Source organism: Bufo gargarizans, chromosome 10 (genome assembly GCF_014858855.1).
Source record: "Bufo gargarizans isolate SCDJY-AF-19 chromosome 10, ASM1485885v1, whole genome shotgun sequence".
NCBI classification, from domain to species: Eukaryota; Metazoa; Chordata; class Amphibia; order Anura; family Bufonidae; genus Bufo; species Bufo gargarizans.
In genome coordinates, this window is record NC_058089.1 from 11,568,960 (window position 1) to 11,587,335 (window position 18,376).

At 44.5% G+C, this 18,376-nt stretch overlaps 1 protein-coding gene across 3 annotated transcripts in view; it reads left to right on the top strand.

Annotated features, from left to right (window-relative positions):
* The window catches only part of NELL1 (neural EGFL like 1), an 843,611-nt gene that overhangs the window by 563,323 nt on the left and 261,912 nt on the right, over positions 1-18,376 (top strand). Inside the window, exon 16 of one of the 3 annotated variants that reach the window (XM_044270974.1) lies at positions 14,096-14,236. The exons of the other annotated variants lie outside the window; for them this stretch is intronic. Within the exon in view, the coding sequence (XP_044126909.1) occupies positions 14,096-14,236 (141 nt within the window). The remainder of the gene's footprint in view (positions 1-14,095; positions 14,237-18,376) is intronic. 3 annotated transcript variants of the gene reach the window in all.

An 18,376-nucleotide genomic window follows, 5' to 3' on the forward strand; every position in this document is an offset into this window, starting at 1 on the left:
CCGAACACAAAGTGAGGTCCATGAAAAATGTGGTTTGTCAAGTTTGAGGAGGACAATCCTGAATTGCGTGAGTTTGGGATACACTAGAACTCGCCTGCCAACTGAAGCACATCACCCATCATCCGTGTCCTTACCAAACCTTATGGCCGGACAGGAAGCGGCCGCTGGCAATGGCTCCACCATTCTTTAATAAATATCAATATACAAGGGTCCGGCACCATGGAAACGCCAGCATTCTGTAAATTCTGCAACATTTGAAATTTAGATTTGTTTTCCAAGAAATCTTCACCATTTGTGTCTCCCCCACCCTGGAATATTCTGTGACATTTCCATACTGACAAATGTACTTACGGCACAGGCTCGTCTTCCCACTTCATTCTTTCCTGAATAAATTTACACATATTGTCCTGTATCTGTCAGCAGTGATATATTGTCCATGTCCTGGTGGCTAAGAATAGTGTGGGCTTGCTGACCACCCCAGAGGCTCTTCCTTATTGATTTCCTGTACACAGTGATGTGCTGGATCCTTCGTATCACTGTCACCATGTCACATAATATTATTAAAACCTTACTTCTGTAAGACGTTCCTAGCACTACTGGAAGCCTCAGACTTCACAGAAATCCTACTTATCAAAGAGTCTTTTACGAGAGGAAAAGCAACAATATTACAAATGTATTAATACCGAGTTACACTGTAATGAACGCAGCATTTATTCTGAACTCCCATCATGCTTCAGGCTGCACCACAAGCTCCTGTGCTCATTGGTGCCCCCTGCTGACTGCTTTGTATGAGCCGCAAGAAGATTGAAGAGGAGAGACAACTGATATCAGCACTATTCTGGGGGATTTTATTTTTTTAAGCCTGTTTGATGCTGTTTTGACAGACTAAGTCTAAGATCTTCATTACAGCAGAGCTACTATAATACTGCTCCTATGTACATAAATATAACTAGTATAATACTGCCCCCTATGTACAAGAATATACTATAATACTGCTTCTATGTACTAGAATATATCTACTATAATACTGCTCCAATGTACAAGAATATAACTGCTATAATACTTCTCCTATGTACAGGAATATAACTACTATAATACTGCCTCCTATGTAAAAGAATATAACTACTATAATACTGCTCCTATGTACAAGAATATAACTAATATAATACTTCTCCTATGTACAGGAATATAACTACTATAATACTGCTTCTTATATACAAGAATATAACTACTATAATACTGCTCCCATGTACAAGAATATAACTACTATAATACTGCTCCTATGTACAAGAATATAACTACTATAATACTGGTCCTATGTACAAGAATATAACTACTATAATACTGGTCCTATGTACAAGAATATAACTACTATAATACTGCCTCCTGTGTCCAAGAATATAACTACTATAATACTGCTCTTATGTACAAGAATATAACTACTATAATACCGCCTCCTATGTACAAGAATATAACTACTATAATACTGCTCCTATGTACAAGAATATAACTACTATAATACTGCCTCCTATGTACAAGAATATAACTACTATAATACTGCCTCCTATGTACAAGAATATAACTACTATAATACTGCCTCCTCTGTACAAGAATATAACTACTATAATACTGCCTCCTATGTACAATAATATAACTACTATAATACTGCCTCCTATGTACAAGAATATAACTACTATAATACTGCCTCCTATGTACAAGAATATAACTACTATAATACTGCTCCTGTGTCCAAGAATATAACTACTATAATACTGCCTCCTATGTACAAGAATATAACTACTATAATACTGCTCCTATGTACAAGAATATAACTACTATAATACTGCCTCCTATGTACAAGAATATAACTACTATAATACTGCCTCCTATGTACAAGAATATAACTACTATAATACTGCTCCTATGTACAAGAATATAACTACTATAATACTGCTCTTATGTACAAGAATATAACTACTATAATACTGCTCCTATGTACAAGAATATAACTACTATAATACTGCTCCTATATACAAGAATATAACTACTATAATACCGCCTCCTATGTACAAGAATATAACTACTATAATACTGCTTCTTATATACAAGAATATAACTACTATAATACTGCTCCTATGCACAAGAATATAACTACTATAATACCGCCTCCTATGTACAAGAATATAACTACTATAATACTGCTTCTTATATACAAGAATATAACTACTATAATACTGCTCCTATGTGCAAGAATATAACTACTATAATGTATTTCTATATTCAAAAATAGAGCCGTTATGTTAGAACAGTTCTACAAGAAGATTGATTACACAGAATCTGTGCCGGATGATTCTGGATTTCTTCTGGATTGTGTAATTACGGTGTGATTAGTGTAATCTGATGAACTGTGAAACAAAATTTGACTAAAATAAAAGAAGTTGACAAAAAAAAAACATACATATAAAAAAAAAAAAAAGTTCTTTATTATGAATTAGATGGATTAATGAATTCAATGGAAAAGGTCCGATTCCTTCACACACCGTTACATGATGCACTTTTTTCTTGCAGCGTGCCCTCCGTCCTAGGGATTAATTTCAGCAGTGTAATTGTCCGTATGTCTGCTGACTCTGGATAACAGAATAATTAATAATGTGCAGTGGAATATGAAACTATGTAAAGAGCGGGGCCGCTCAGGCGAGGAGAACCTTTAATTTATTAGTTTATTGAGAAATGGAAACAATTTCACAACGTAAATTAAAATGGTCGAGTAATTATTGTTTTTATAATGTAGCTGATGTCTATGATGGGTCAGGAGGGAACGCTTCACGGGCTGCAGTGGTGCCGCAGAAAGCAGATCAGGGTGCGTGTGGGTCCAGCAGTGGTCATGACCCTGGATGTGAGATTAACAGGATCCTGTTATGGTATAACCTGGGCCTCTCCTGTATATAATTATATATGTACAGCTGGTATAACCTGGGCCTCTCCTGTATATAATTATATATGTACAGCTGGTATAATCTGGGGATCTCCTGTATATAATTATATATGTACAGCTGGTATAACCTGGGCACCTCCTGTTTATAATTATATATGTACAGCTGGTATAACCTGGGCACCTCCTGTTTATAATTATATATGTACAGCTGGTATAACCTGGGCATCTCCTGTATATAACTATATATGTACAGCTGGTATAACCTGGGCATCTCCTGTATATAACTATATATGTACAGCTGGTATAACCTGGGCATCTCCTGTATATAACTATATATGTACAGCTGGTATAACCTGGGCATCTCCTGTATATAATTATATATGTACAGCTGGTATAACCTGGGCCTCTCCTGTATATAATTATATATGTACAGCTGGTATAACCTGGGCCTCTCCTGTATATAATTATATATGTACAGCTGGTATAACCTGGGCATCTCCTGTATATAACTATATATGTACAGCTGGCATAACCTGGGCATCTCCTGTATATAACTATATATGTACAGCTGGTATAACCTGGGCATCTCCTGTATATAACTATATATGTACAGCTGGTATAACCTGGGCATCTCCTGTATATAACTATATATGTACAGCTGGTATAACCTGGGCCTCTCCTGTATATAATTATATATGTACAGCTGGTATAACCTGGGCCTCTCCTGTATATAATTATATATGTACAGCTGGTATAACCTGGGCCTCTCCTGTATATAATTATATATGTACAGCTGGTATAACTAATACACCTTCTTGTATATAGTGATGTAGAACGTGCTGGTATAACCTTGGGGTCCCAGTGGTGTACTTTCAATGCAAGCAGACCATGCAACTGCTACAGGGCCTAGGGGCCTATTGCTGAACTCCTTTCCCAACAAGAAAACACTCCATTTTCATGCAGCTGCCACTAGGTGGAGCTGAATGCAAAAAGATTATTTCAGCTTCCATTCCTGGAAAGGATATGAATTCTTGTGCACTGAGCTCCCCCTGGTGGTGGCTGCAGGCCTCCAAAGAAGGGCAGCAGATTTATCAGTCTATTTTGCCAGTTGTCCGATGTGATTACATTGACAAATATGGTCAGAACGAGGGCCAACATTTATGAAGCACCAATGTCACTTTTTCTGACAACCGTCAAGTTGGTTAAAGGTGGGGGAGGTGTAGGGCGACAATTTTTTTATGCTTAAGAAACAAATAGTTGCCAGAAATCTAAGGCTTTGTATTGTCTGGGAGTGATTGCCTCGTGTACTGATAAACTGGGTGGGCTGGGGGCTATGAGATCTGGGGGAGATTCATCAAGACAGATGCTTTCTGCGCCGGCCTTGATATCTCCTGCACTGGGATGCACCACGTGTATGATAAGGCGCAGACCTCATCATCCAGCAGTCTGCGCGCCCAAACGCCTGCTCAGAGCTTCATTTGCACCAGAAAACTGAAGATAAATTTGTCTCTGTTGTTGGCCGCGCCGCCTTTTGGGAAGGTGGTGAGGGTGGAGTGAAAAGAGGCACTGATGTCGCATTTAAAAAGTCGCAACCATGCACCTTGCGACTTTTTAAAGCCACTTTTCTGGCACAAGGGAGATGATAAACCTCCTCCACAGGATTTGTATATGTACGGCTGCTATACATTCCGAATACGGTCTTGAATGTCCAGTAACGTGGCAGCGTTCTCACCTGCAGCATGAATGGAACGTTTTTTTATTACATCTAGCATAATTGTGATATTAATTTGCCCTCTTATACACCTCACGTTGCGGTGCACGGGGAGACGCCAGTCCGGTGCCAGCCGCCCTCCGACAAGGTTATCCCAGATTAGGGGGTGTTTGCCGAGGAGATGTAATAAACAAAGCAAGAGTCTGTGAAGACCGACAACGGATTTCAGGAGGGAATAATAATGAAATCCTGTAATTCTGCAGGAAAAAGAAAATCTCTTCCAGTTGGTTTGAGGTTTCTTCTTACAAGATAAAATCAATGGTTTTACCGAGGAAAGGTTTCCCACCACTTGATGTTTAGTCAATAGGTCACGACCTTCACTCTTCAGACCTACCTGAAGTATTGATGCGCAGGAAGCAATGCTGAAATATGTGTCTGCCGTGAAATGTAATTAAAATGTAAAAAAAAAGATTTTTCTCCAAAGCAGTTAATGCAGTGGCTGCATGGGTAACCTGCCCGCAATGTATCCGTATGGGTGACCTGAAACCAGAGAAAAAACAATAGGTCATCGGGTCTTTCCACCTATAGAGTACTGGCGCCATCGCAAAGGGATCGTCTCGGTTCGACCAAGGTTATATGCTTTGAAGGGATTGATAGATCATTCCCAAAAAAAATCTGAACAATACCCAAACCTATACTTTTCTGGGCATTCATTTTTGTAAACTATACCTGCGCCAATAGGTAGGGCCAACTATAAGACACCATTCATACTGTGCAGTATGGATCTTATAGTCGGTGGTAAGACCTAGAACTCTTCTTGTGGCCTGGAATTGCCCATTTCTTAGGAGTTATGGGGTGGAAATTTTGGGAGGGAATAACCAGCTGAGGCCATAGTTACTATCTTGCCCTCAGTTCTCCCCACCAGTTTCTTTTCAAGCCTTCAACCTTAGATATCAGCCTCGAGACTGTACATAGAGCCTTGAAGGAGGGTGGGCCGGTGCAAGGGTGAAGGCGATGGAGAGCTCAAAGTGGTCCCATTACCGTCTACAAGGGAGGTGGCTGCGCACGGCTCTCCTACATGCTCCATAACTGGAACAGAGGACAGGACAGAGGGGGTCATTAGGAAGCACCAACCCCCCCCCCCCATTTCCCCTTAATCACCAATATCATAATCATCCCCCCCCCCCCTGCTGTTTAATGTGAACAGTGTTGTAGGTTATACTAGGACATGCTCTGGTGTGTGAGGGAATTTGGTTTGAATATCCCAAGTCAGGGATCAGCAACCTTTCGACACTCCAGATGCTATGAAACTACAACTCCCATCATGCACACTTACACCACTGTTCTTGTAACTCCCATAGAAGTGAAAGGAGGATTCTGGGAGTTGTAGTTTTAGAACAGCTGGAGTGGCGGGGTTGCTGATCCCAGTCCCAAGTGCATCAGATGAGCGGAAAATCACTATGCCTGTGTGCATGGGAGTTTTATATCATGTGGTGTTTTTTGTTGTTGTTTTTTTTATTTTATTTTTTATATTGAGTCGCATAGAGTTTTATGTAACTTATTTTAATTAGAAAAGTATTTTATGCGATAATAGAGAGAGAAATATATGATTGTAATGTCCTAATATAATGAGGAGAGCCTGCACATACAGAAAGGAAGGGGAAGGCTTGAGAAGCCGGACTGCAAGGTCGACGAGTCTGGAGTCGCTGAGGAAGAGGTTTACATTGATTTGTGTGTTTGTGAGTATAACAAAGTGTTTTCATTACTGAGAAGTTGCAGTGCTGCACCATTGTGTGTGTTTTTTTTATTTTATTGCTTTCTAATGAAACATATGGAGAAAAGGTCTAATTAAAGGAGAGTGAGTCTCGGTGTAACGGAAGGAGGACTGAAGTGTTTGGCGATTGTCAGAGTGTGGATCTAGAAGTGAAGTGTTGCTAGTGCAGCGTATGTTTTTAATGCAATATTACACTATTATCGGAGGCTTTAGGATTTTCTCCGAATGAGACAGAGTCTTTAAGGACTGTGAGAAGAATCATCTGCCGGTGATTGACTGCAGAGGAGGGAGATCATTTGCTGTTTCTGGTGTCACAGCCCCTTACTGATAAGAGCAGTGGCATCAAGAGTATTTCACACCCACCATCCTAGGGCGACCTAAAGGCCTATTAAGCTGGCCATACATTCTAGATAGAGGGCGGCTGGACAAACTATCCCTTCCATATATATGGATGCTAAGTCAAGCATGCATGTGTTCTGAATGAGTGGGCCGCTGCCAGACACCGGTTCTGAGTGGGTGGGCCGCTGCCAAGCATCGGTTCTGAGTGGGTGGGCCGCTGCCAAGCATCGGTTCTGAGTGGGTGGGCCGCTGCCAAGCATCGGTTCTGAGTGGGTGGGCCGCTGCCAAGCACCGGTTCTGAGTGGGCCCCTGCCAAACACCGGTTCTGAGTGGGTGGGCCGCTGCCAAGCACTGGTTCTAAGTGGGTGGGCCGCTGCCAAGCACTGGTTCTGAGTGGGTGGGCCGCTGGCAAGCACTGGTTCTGAGTGGGTGGGCTGCTGGCAAGCACCGGTTCTAAGTGGGTGGGCCACTGCCAGATAACAGGGTTTATCTTTCTGTGAACCAAAGGATCAAGCAAGTTGAAATCTAACAGCCTGATCCTTCTTTCCCATGACATTTGCTATCGGGGAGTGTTTGGAGACCAACCCATACACTTTAGATTGTCAGATGGTCCCACCAATATTGGTGGGTTTGGAAGACATTATACTAATGTGTATAGCCTGCTTTATACCACAGGTTGGATCTGTAGTTGTCAATTAGCCACTAAAAGTCAAATCTGAAGGGGTTGTCCTACAATAAGAACCTATCCCCTATCCACAGGGTTAAGTTTCTGATTGGTGGGAGCCGAGTGATATCTGAATCCATGGTGTGACTGGTGCGGCAGGCACGTATGTGCGCGGTTACTCCCTGGGATTGCTGGAGATAGCTCAGCATCGTGCTTGGCTTTTCCTCTAGACTTGAGCGGCAGTGTATGCATGACCATTCACTCCGAGGGCTCCAGTACTTGATTGGTGGGGGTCCCACCTCATCAGATACTGCGGACAGGTGGTCATTTCTTATGGTGGGATGACCCCATTAATAACGTCATGCTCCTCTTAAATGAAAGTAAGGGACGCTGCTAAATAATTGGAAGGAGAGAATTGACAATTTGGAGATTGACAGATTAACTCTTGACTGTTATCTCGCTAGAGGTTTTCCACCTTCAAAGATAGAGAAGCTGAGAACTGCAGGTTTCTGTAAATTGACTATTGACAAGTGCGGCCATCGGGTCATGTCCGGGAGATAAAAAAAAAAAAGGCTCGAGATAAAGGAGGGAGAATTCATTAGTCTTCAGTGAGAAGATCCTTCCATGGTTGTCCATGTATGGTAGGAGGAAGAGGTCGGGCTATTCATGTCCGACACTGGGTTGGTGGAGGTTTTTTTGGATGTTCGTTGAAATATTTATTTCACAAAACTTGTAGATCCTTTGTTATCAAGGGATATACACTGTATGTTACTGTATACATGGGCGCCCAGCTGAACCAAGCATGCATGTACCGGGAGGCCGGGGGGGGGGGGGGTGCATGTTTGGCCGTGGTCACAGATCTCCTTGAGCACATCCATCACTCATGAGCCCGTGTTGCCTTCCAATCCAGCAGTGAGCCAATTTATCACCCAGTGCTGCGTTCTGTGGTGTTAGTGGTGAGCCCCCCACACCTAGAGAGCTCCTATTCAGCTACACATTGTGACACATTGAGGTATTGTGTCTGGCAAGGCAGGTATTTTCCCCCCAGCATGTGCGGCTGGGCTGGTTTCCAACCAGGTGAGATCAAATACCAGACCAGAGTTTAAAGTGCCGTTCCGGGTTTTGGCAGCACCTGGCTGTCCTTAAATAGGTAGCTGGGCTCAGCAGAGATGTCTCTGTTTTTGGGATCTGAGGCTTTGTGCCGTGCTAGAGGGATGAGAGCCGCACGTTGGGGAAACAGGCCCCCTAAAGCCTGCTGTGGACTACTGGGGGCAGAACTGCCAGCAAGATGACTTGTGTTATATGAACTTTCCATAGTGTGTGAATTAACACCAAGACTGTAAAGTTACTGCTGTTTTGTGCAATTGCGTCAAGTGTGAATAAACACTGACGTTTTGAGTTAAGAACTTGTATTTGCCTCTGTACTGCGCCCGCGTACCCTATCTACCAGAGCGAAACCCCACAACATGTAGTACGTCCACCCCGACCACCCCATCCCTCCTAATATTGTGCAGTATTACATAAGGCATCTCGGTAGATTCTTGAGTCACTGTCACAAGTTGACTAAGAGCAGTAATCATCATTATTATGATCACAGTTAACGTGCCGCCGCGCTGCGCATCTTATTATAAAAGCGACATTTAACTGCTGACTCAAGTAGAGTAGCTTCAATAACAAACCTGGGCTCAGCTGATGAAGAAAGACACCGGGAGGTGAATCACCGAGCGAGAGAACTGCCAGGATGAAAATAACGCTGGCGTACAGACGCCTAATTATATCTGCAAGTGTACAGTGGAGAAAATAATGCAATTTCATGTATTTGTCTCAGTTAAAGGGGAACTCCAGTACAAAAAAGTCTCATTGTAATTTTTTTTTAAATGCTGCTCAAAACAACACTGCAAGCCGGACAGACTGTTATTGTAGGATCTGTGGGGGCGGAGCATGACCCATTATACACTCTTATTGGTTCTCTCTTGTGTCATGCTCCGCCCCTTCAGTGTTTCTTTAACAGGAGACGTCAAGGAGATCTAGCGTTGTCCTGTTCAGGTTTTATTAGGGCTGGTGGTGCATATCTATGCAGGCCATTGTAACGAAGGTGGCCGCTAGGTCCTAGAGCTGGATCATGTTTTATATTTTTGGGGCAGAGAGCGTCAACATGGGACAAAGTGAGCTCTGAATCAGAGCATGCTGGGAACTGCAATACTTGAAGAGCCACAGGTTAAAGTCTTCAAGCCTAAGTGACCACTGGCCCCACGTTGTGCCTTTCATAGGGGCCCATGTAAGAGAATTACATATTCAGAAGCTGAGAGAAAACCTGGGAATGTTATACTGTGACTCCAAGACGCTCCATTCGGGTCTATGGGATCTCTAAATAGCTGGGTCACCGATTGATGTTAGGGGGCGCTGTGTAATGATTCACCTTCCCTCCAGCAAATTAGTCACTTGCCGACAGGTTCCCCTGGAATAAAAGATGATTCTGGTGGAACAGCATCCAGGCCCCGTCCTCTACTATCAGCGGATCGACCCAGCACAAAAACACTGTCCAAACAGAACAATCCCTTTAAGCATCTAAAGCAGGGCTGGCCAACCTGCGACTCTCCAGCTGTTGCAAAACTACAACTCCCAGCATGCCCAGACAGCCTACAACTATCAGCCTGCAGCAGGGCATGGTGGGAATTGTAGTTTTACAACAGCTGGAGGGCGGCAGGTTGGCCAGAAGTCTATATTTGGTTCCGGACTCGCCCTGTGTATATACGTGTCAGGTTCTAGACCATGGATGTCAAACTCATGGCCCTCCAGATGTTGCAAAACTACAACTCCCATCATTCCCCGATAGCTGTAGTATGCCCAGGCATGATGGGAGTTGTAGTTTTGCAACAGCTGGAGGGCCACGAGTTTGACATCCCTGTTCTAGACAGAAGGCTCCATATCAGATGCTGCAGAGCTGTGATAATAATTCATGAGTTTAATGTAAAGCTCAGGCAGAGACCTCAGCGATGGGGGATGGGGCGCAGGCACAGGACGCGCAGTGTCGTCGCTGTAATCTATGGCTCTGTCCTTGTCCCTATGAAGGTCTCGCAGTCGGAGTTGCAGCACAGCATTCCTCCCGTTTTCTCCCTGCCTCTGGGTACAGTGTAATTCTCTCCACACCAGTATGTGATGTGCTGGGCCGGGCTCAGCGGGGACCTCAATTATTTATATATTACGGACACAAAAAGCCGCAACGCAAATGATTACCACTCAGTATTGTGCCTGTAATCTATAATCTGTTTAATTGGATGTTTAAGAAACTGTGCTGCAAAGTATCCCCGCAGATGTAGTATAGGGCAGCAGAAGATAATCCGCTACGCCCTTTATGTTACGCCGTGTCAGTACATTTCACATTACAAAATGAAATCACAATGAATATTTATGTGTAGTCCCTACTTTCCATGCTTGCTGTTTTTCTGGTGTAGTTTCATAGAGGGAAGAGGGATATTTTCTGTCACACAAAGTTACATGCTAAACTTCTGTCTGCCTGAAGTCAACACTAGGGGGAGCTCACAGAACAGTCACTTATTATGGAGTTCAATGGAAGCTGTAGAGTTCTGTGCTCTCCCCCTAGTGGTGACTGATACCATTCTGGCTGCCTGAAATGAAGAAGGGGCTTTGGTGCTGTGCACCAGAAAGGACTTCCCTCTTACCTATGTAAAGCTATATTCTAAACACTGTGCAAGCATGGAAGGTGGGGGCTACTACAGACTGTACACCTCTGCTGTGTATATGTTGGCTTTAGATCAGTTTATACATTTTTTATTGAACCCAATAATTTTGTCTTAATTCAGCTGCCCCTAGTGGCGGCTGTCAGGTTTCATCATTGGGGACCCCAAAGTATTTAATTATAATTTGCTTCATGACTTAGAAGCCTAATGGATTAGTTATATGTCATAGGGTTCCTCAGAGAATTGAGTATACCAGTGACTAGCTAATAATGGTAAAAAAAAAAATACTTTCAAGATCTCTGCTTGCTGAAAACAAATGGAAATAAAGTTTCCATTCAGAGATTGAAAACATGTATGGTTCTAACTCTTCTCACAATTAAGGGTTTGCTGCAATGTATCCAGTCTAGTCAATGATTTGAGAATTTTACCTGCATCGATTGGGACAAAGATATTTGTACAGTTGATACTTTAAAGGTAACTCTGTCATCGAATCCATCCTATTAAACCAATTTACAAGTCCAATGAGCCCTTCCCAGCTGAATCTAATGTTCTTGCTCCAGTGTCGCTCCGTGGCCTTATTGCAAACAGCTTTTTAATCGTATGAAAAAGAGTCCCTGGGTGCAACGAGGGCGTGGCCGTTGCACTGCTTACACTCTACAGGCCGTGCCCCGACCTCTTTGACTGATGAGGCCAGGTGTGTAGACATACTCATGCCTAGCCCTGACGCTGGGTTCAGACCTGAGCGTACTTGAACGTACGCTCTGTATGCGCGATTGTACGGGCGTTTGCAATCGCACATACAGAGACAAGCGAACGCCCATTGTCGCGCTTTCCCGCTGAAGTCTATGTACGGGAACGCACGACAAGACGCCCCAAAGAAGCTCCTGTACTTCTTGGGGCGTCGGGCGTTTTACTGCGCGATCGTACGCGCTGTAAAACGCTCAGGTGAGAACCATTCCCATAGGGAATCATTGGTTTATCCTTGTTGAGCGTTTTACAGCGCGTAGGAATGCGCTGTAAAACGCTCAGGTCTGAACCCAGCCTGAAGTACCGCAGCAGCGCGATAGCCAATGCTCGGTGCATGCACAGTACAGGGGGCGCAAAGTTCGCTGCGCGGCGGCTCTTTTCTCTGCAATAAGGCCATGGAGCGACATGGGAGCCAGAACATTAGATTCAGCCGGTTAAGGGCTCCTCGGGCATGAAAGACGGTTTTAATAGGAAGCATTGGATGACCATTTCCATTTTTTAAGGGCATTTAATTCTTGAGACATTTAAAAGGCTCTTCTCAATGTGAGGTGGGTCCCGGGGGTCTCCAGGATGATACCACTGCTGATTCAGACAGCAGAGTGATAGCTGCATTTACTTTTATGTCAAAGACCCCTTTGGCCCAGGGTAGCAATGTTTTTGTAACTTTTCCTTAGGCCAGACACACACAAGCGCGAGTTCAGTGCGAGCTCCCGTTCTGATCTCCGCTCCTCTAACAGGATCACTTTATAAATCGATTTATAACGCTGTGTGCCCCCCCCCCCTCCCCCCAAGAGTCCTGGAATCTATTGCATTACACTGACAGCATTATGTCAGTGCAGTTCAGTAGATTCCAGGCCTCTCAGGGTCACACAGCGTTAGAAATCATTATAATGCTGTGCGATCCGTTAGAGGAGCGGAGGTCAGAATGAGACCTCACACTGAACTCGATTGCGTGTGTCTGGCCTTGGGCCTCATGCTCATGACTGTAGGTTTGGTATGCGTCCAATACACATTTTTTGTGGATTGCACGTGGACCCGTTCATTTCTATGGGTCTGCAAAAAAAAATACAGACACCACACAGATGTCCTCATCTTCCTTGAGTTGTCTGCATTGGTGCGGCCATTCCAACATGTGGAACATGTCCTATTGCTGCCCGTTTTGCAGACAAGAATTGTCATTTCTACCGATGGGAGTGAGACATGTGCTGAGTGCGCACAGCCAGTAGGTGTTTTATGCGGATCTGCAGTTTGAGGACCGCAAAATGGACACGGTCATGTGCATGAGGACTTAGTGCAAGCTGCAACACCCTTGAACTCAATGGCGATTCCCCAAAAATGACTTTGAGAATCCAAGTTTAGGAAATCTACAACCACCGCTAGAAGGGTGGTACACACTACCAAATGGCAGCGCCTCTTGATTCTGGCAATTGGTGGAGGGGGGGGGGGGGGGGGGGTCTCAGCTCTTGAACCCCCAGATGATATTCTCTTCTTTTATTGCCTGAAACCCTATGCTAACCACAAAGAATGTCAGTCCGCCTGGGTGCACGTGGGCGGCCGTGGTCATCCATCCCATAGCGCAGGTGCATCTTAAAGGATCTGCTTTATTCCTAGAAGCAGCGCCATGGGCTGTATGTTCTAGATTCAAAGAGCAGTGATGCCACAGAGAACAGCAATGTATCTCAGCTTCTGCGATGCTCAGCACCGTCTCAGAGAAGCACCCGACACTACTTCCCCATCGTGCATTTATTAGAAGTAGTCTTGTTCTACAAATTGTTATCCTGGGTCACTTGCTGCTATAAATAGGTTATTTTTGACAAGGACAGGCACTGGCAGCGATATGGTTAACATGGCCGCCTTGGGCAGCTGTATATGACAAGGTGACACAAGCAGTCCCTTCAGTACGTGTGCCGCCCTCTCTAACAAGGCTCTCAGAACCGAGCTCGCGGCACAAGACGAGGCACTTGGAGAAAATGATCTGAGGATCGAACTTCCAGTAATTAATGGTAATGAATCGCCCGCGGCTCGTCTCTATTCCTTCACCAGGCAAAAAAATTATAATTTATAGAAATGAAAGTTTTAGAAAATTTCTACATACCGCCATGGGTTAAGTAGCTAATTAAAGCCGTCACCTGATGTTTCTATGGGATCAGAGAAATGCTGTGTTCTTTTCTTTAAGTGTCAAAGGAAATTAATTTGCGGCTGGTTGTGTTTTTCTCTGGGGCAGATATTGATGAGTGTGCAGAAGGGATCATTCAGTGTCACAACCATTCCCGCTGTGCCAACCTTCCGGGATGGTACCACTGTGAGTGCAGAAGCGGCTTCCAAGACAATGGGACCTACTCCATTACTGGGGAGTCCTGTGTTGGTAAGCGACCCTCACTCGAGTCAACTGTTTTCTTCTTCTTCTCCTGTCTTCTCTCTTCTGCATGGCAACACTATGATCAGTCTGGAATGTGTCCGATGCCGTTCATGTACGCCAACCCGGGGGAGGGCAGAAGGGGCTAAGATCCTACCATCCATCAACTTGACATTAAACCAAGCATACTGCCGGGTACGGTTAATCCTGCTGATTAAAACCATACCCGTCTTGTGAAAATTGGCTGTGGCGTTCCTGAGAAAGAAAGACTTTTATTATTTATGGAAATGAGGGCTTCAGTGCACCGAGGGGAGGGGCCTAGCGCTCAGTGCACCGAGGGGAGGGGCCTAGCGCTCAGTGCACCTCAGCCTTCCTGTTTTGGCCACGCCCATTGACACATTGAAGTCTTCATTTCCACAAAGAATATAAGCCTTTTCCCTCAGGAATGCCACAACCGATTTTCATAAGACAGGTATCATTTTAATCAGCCGGGTCAACCCTTCCTGGTTTAATAGAGTTGATCCTGCTGATAAGTACACTTTAAGCTCCTGGGTCTCATAGCAAACTCTGTACCAGGCCACCCCCAACAATCAGGTGCTATTTCAATGCCATTAGGCTCAGGTGCTCTCCCCGTAGTTACACCCATCTTGTAATATGGATGGTCTCACATAGATCACGTCCTTCAGCCAATACTTTCACCAGATATGGCAGTGACTGCCCCATGGCAATGTATTCAGCCCGACCTGTAAAACCCGAGCACCACAGCCACGAGGTGGAAAGGGCTCCATGGCGTCCCCCAGCTATATAACAGATGACGCCTTCTACAAGTGGCACTTACTTACATTTGGCTTTAGATTTAAAGGGCAGACCTTAATACAGAAGTAGCAAAGGCTGACTTAGCAGTAAATAGACTTTCATGGGATACTAACATAGTCCAAGACGTGCGAAACTCTTCGAAACACCAAAAAAAACTTTAAAAAATGTACCTAAACTGATGTATATCTGCTCCCTAATACTGATCTCATTTAGCTTGGCAGCAGCTGTCTGGTACTGGTCACCAATATCCCTAAAGCTGCCCAGAGACATTGGAGAAGGTTGGTGAACCTGCCGATCTCCTACCTATGGGGGGGTCCTGACTCTTCCCCAACGGCAGATGTCAAGACAGGAAAGGCTTTGGGCATGTTAGATGTAAAACTGCAGCCTTGGCTCCACAGGGATGGTCTGCTGCCAGAGGTGTCTCCTCGCGTGGCTGTGCATCTGTGTGGGGGATCAGGAAGGATAGGGGTCGGTGAACGCCTTCTGAAGTGAATGGGACCCTCAAATCCATATGCCTTGGCAGCAGCTGCCTGACACTAGTTACTGCCCACCAATATGCCCAAGTCCCTTTTGCTTTATCATTAATATAGAATTGTAAAACCTATTTATTTGCCCAAATTTCAGGTTCAGAGGTTATGGTAGTACAGACACAGCCAAGTGGTCCTCTGGCTAAGATGCCACCATCCATGATCACCTCTGTTGAGAAATCCCTGGAAGAAGGGACAACCAGTCCTTAGCTCCTGTGAGAGATGAAGGTTTTAGGGGAATCAATAAACACTATTTTGAGTTTTGCTGAGACCCCCCTGGTTCGGCAGTGATTGACTCACAGTTAATGGAGGAGTTGATTAGGTTCTCTCCCTCCCATAACCACTAAGATCTCCCCACCAGAATGGAGTCATCCGTCCACGGGATAATTATTTATAATAAACCCAGTCTAATTTCATGGAAAATGTGGATGGTTCGCCATACATTTCTAAGGATCTCCGCATGCTTTATTGGATTAAGGCCGGAAAATTCCTGTATAATTTGTCTGTGAGCCGAGTGCTGAATGTTAATGACGCCCTCGCGCCTTCCTGCCCGACCACTTCTCTTATAATTGTGCTTTCATTCTCCTTCTTTCCTTATTATATTGATGCTTGCATTACATTTGGCAAATAGTGGGGGGATTCATTCCAGGGAGAGGTCCACATCCCCCTGAAGACCAATGAAGATCAGGCCTGAACCATGTAGAGTTTAAAAGGTGTTGTCCAGAAGGATGAATATTTTTAGAAAATGGGCAGAATGGGTTTAAAAAATAAAAAAGATGCATTCTTGGCCTCATCAAACCCCCGCTGCTGCCGTTTCCATGCTTACCTGGGCAACCACTGGTGCAATCTCGACACACAGGAAAGGCCCAGTCAGCCAATCACAAGCTGAGGCGGGTCACAGGTGCCGCCAGTGATTGGCTGTGCTCATCTCCTAACCCTTTTTTTTTTCTAAAAAGTTGTATCCCACTGGACTACCTCCAGAAAGCCAAGAAGGGCTCTTCAAAGACTGTTCTAGTAAATACTTGTGTTCCCCATGAAATACTGCATTTTTCGCCCTATAAGAGGCACCTAAGTTTTAGAGGAAGACAATAAGAAAAAAATATTTTTAAGTAAACCTCAGGTCAGACCAGCAATCATACCCCCAATATTAATAAGACCTCAGCTGACAGCCCCAATCAGACCCCCCAATAGTAGTAAGACCCCAATAAGACCTCAGATCAGACCCCCAATCAGATCTCAGCTCAGACCCCAAAGAGAACGACCCCGAATCAGACCTCAGATAAGAGCCCTAATATAAATTAGACCCCCATTCAGACCTCAGATCAGCCCCCCCAGCCTCTCATCAGCCCTCATGCCTTGTACACAGGAACAGACGGTGTGAAGACTCAGAGGCGGAGCGGGCATGTGTGGCAGGAAAGCCTGCTCCGCCCCTCATCTGCCCGCTTCTGCGCTCCCACCAAAGTTCTCACTGCAAATCTGCCGGCCTGTACCTATCAACCAGCACCAGACAGGGCCCGCCAGTCTCTATCACCCTACACCAGCTACAGCAGACCTGACCCTACCACCCAGCGCACGCCGCGGCCAGTCCCCATCAGCAAGCACGCGCTGCAGCCGCCGGGCTCTCCCTCTTCATGTAACTCGGATGTCTGGTACATGGCAGGCTGCTGTTCCTATGCAGCGCAGCCTGCGATGTACTGAGCATAATCAATGTGCCGCACATTTTATATTTATTTGCCCTGTATTCACCCCATAAGACGCAGTAGCGTCTAATGGGACGAAAAATAAGGTAATTCTCTCTTATTCCTCTGGGAAATGCATGAATACATTTATTACTGGGTGTTATCAGTCACAGTAAGAGAATGCTAGCGGTCAGTTGTCAATTATTCCAGGAGGGATAATAAAGGGACACAATGCACAGTTCCAAGAATTACTAAGATACTCCAGACTTGCTATTTCATGGGGACTACAAGTACAAGGACGGTATTCCTTAAAGGGAAGCTGTCACCGTATAGCTCACTACAAAACCATCTTACATGCCAGATGCCCGCTTTCAATACATTCTAATGGTGTTGGTCCCATTTCCATCGGAGCCTCCATCATGGAGAAATTATGATAAATGTATTTTATGCTAATTAGTCCCTGGATGCAACAAGGGCAGTGGCATTGCACCTTGCTGCAACAGCGGCTCCGCTCCCAAACCATTTTGACAGGGTCAGGCAGTGAAGACGTCCTCATGCCGAGCTCTGCAGTCTCCCGAAGTCTTCTGACTGCTCATGCGCTTCACTGTTCGGTGCAAGCGCAGTACAGAGTCCATCAGAGTCCATGTCCTGTACTGCGCTTAGAGGCTATGTACTCCTTTGGAGGAAATTTTTGTTTATTGCATTTTACTCATATTTGGCTAAAAATCATTAATTGGCCTTTATTAAAAATATTGAGCTGTTCTGTCACAAAGGGTTAACTGTTTTTCTAGCTGTGTGACTGGTACTTTCACTTTGTGCTGGTCATATAATAACCCCTATCTCATAAACACTTATTTAAGCGGCATTCTTATCAGTAAGATAAGGACTGGCTATAATGAGTGTTTATAATGTCAGAGATAAGGAGCCCGTCAGCTCCCCAACTGACGGAAAAGACAGAAAATCCAGAGGCTGCTACTAGAGCATCTCAGCTCTGTACAGAAAAAAGAATGCCATATTTTTAATAAAGACCAATTTAAAAAAAAAAATTTGCTCAAAATGAGTACAATTAAATAGTAAAAAAAATGAAAATAAAATTGCCCCCAAAGGTGTACAGAGCCTTTAACAGT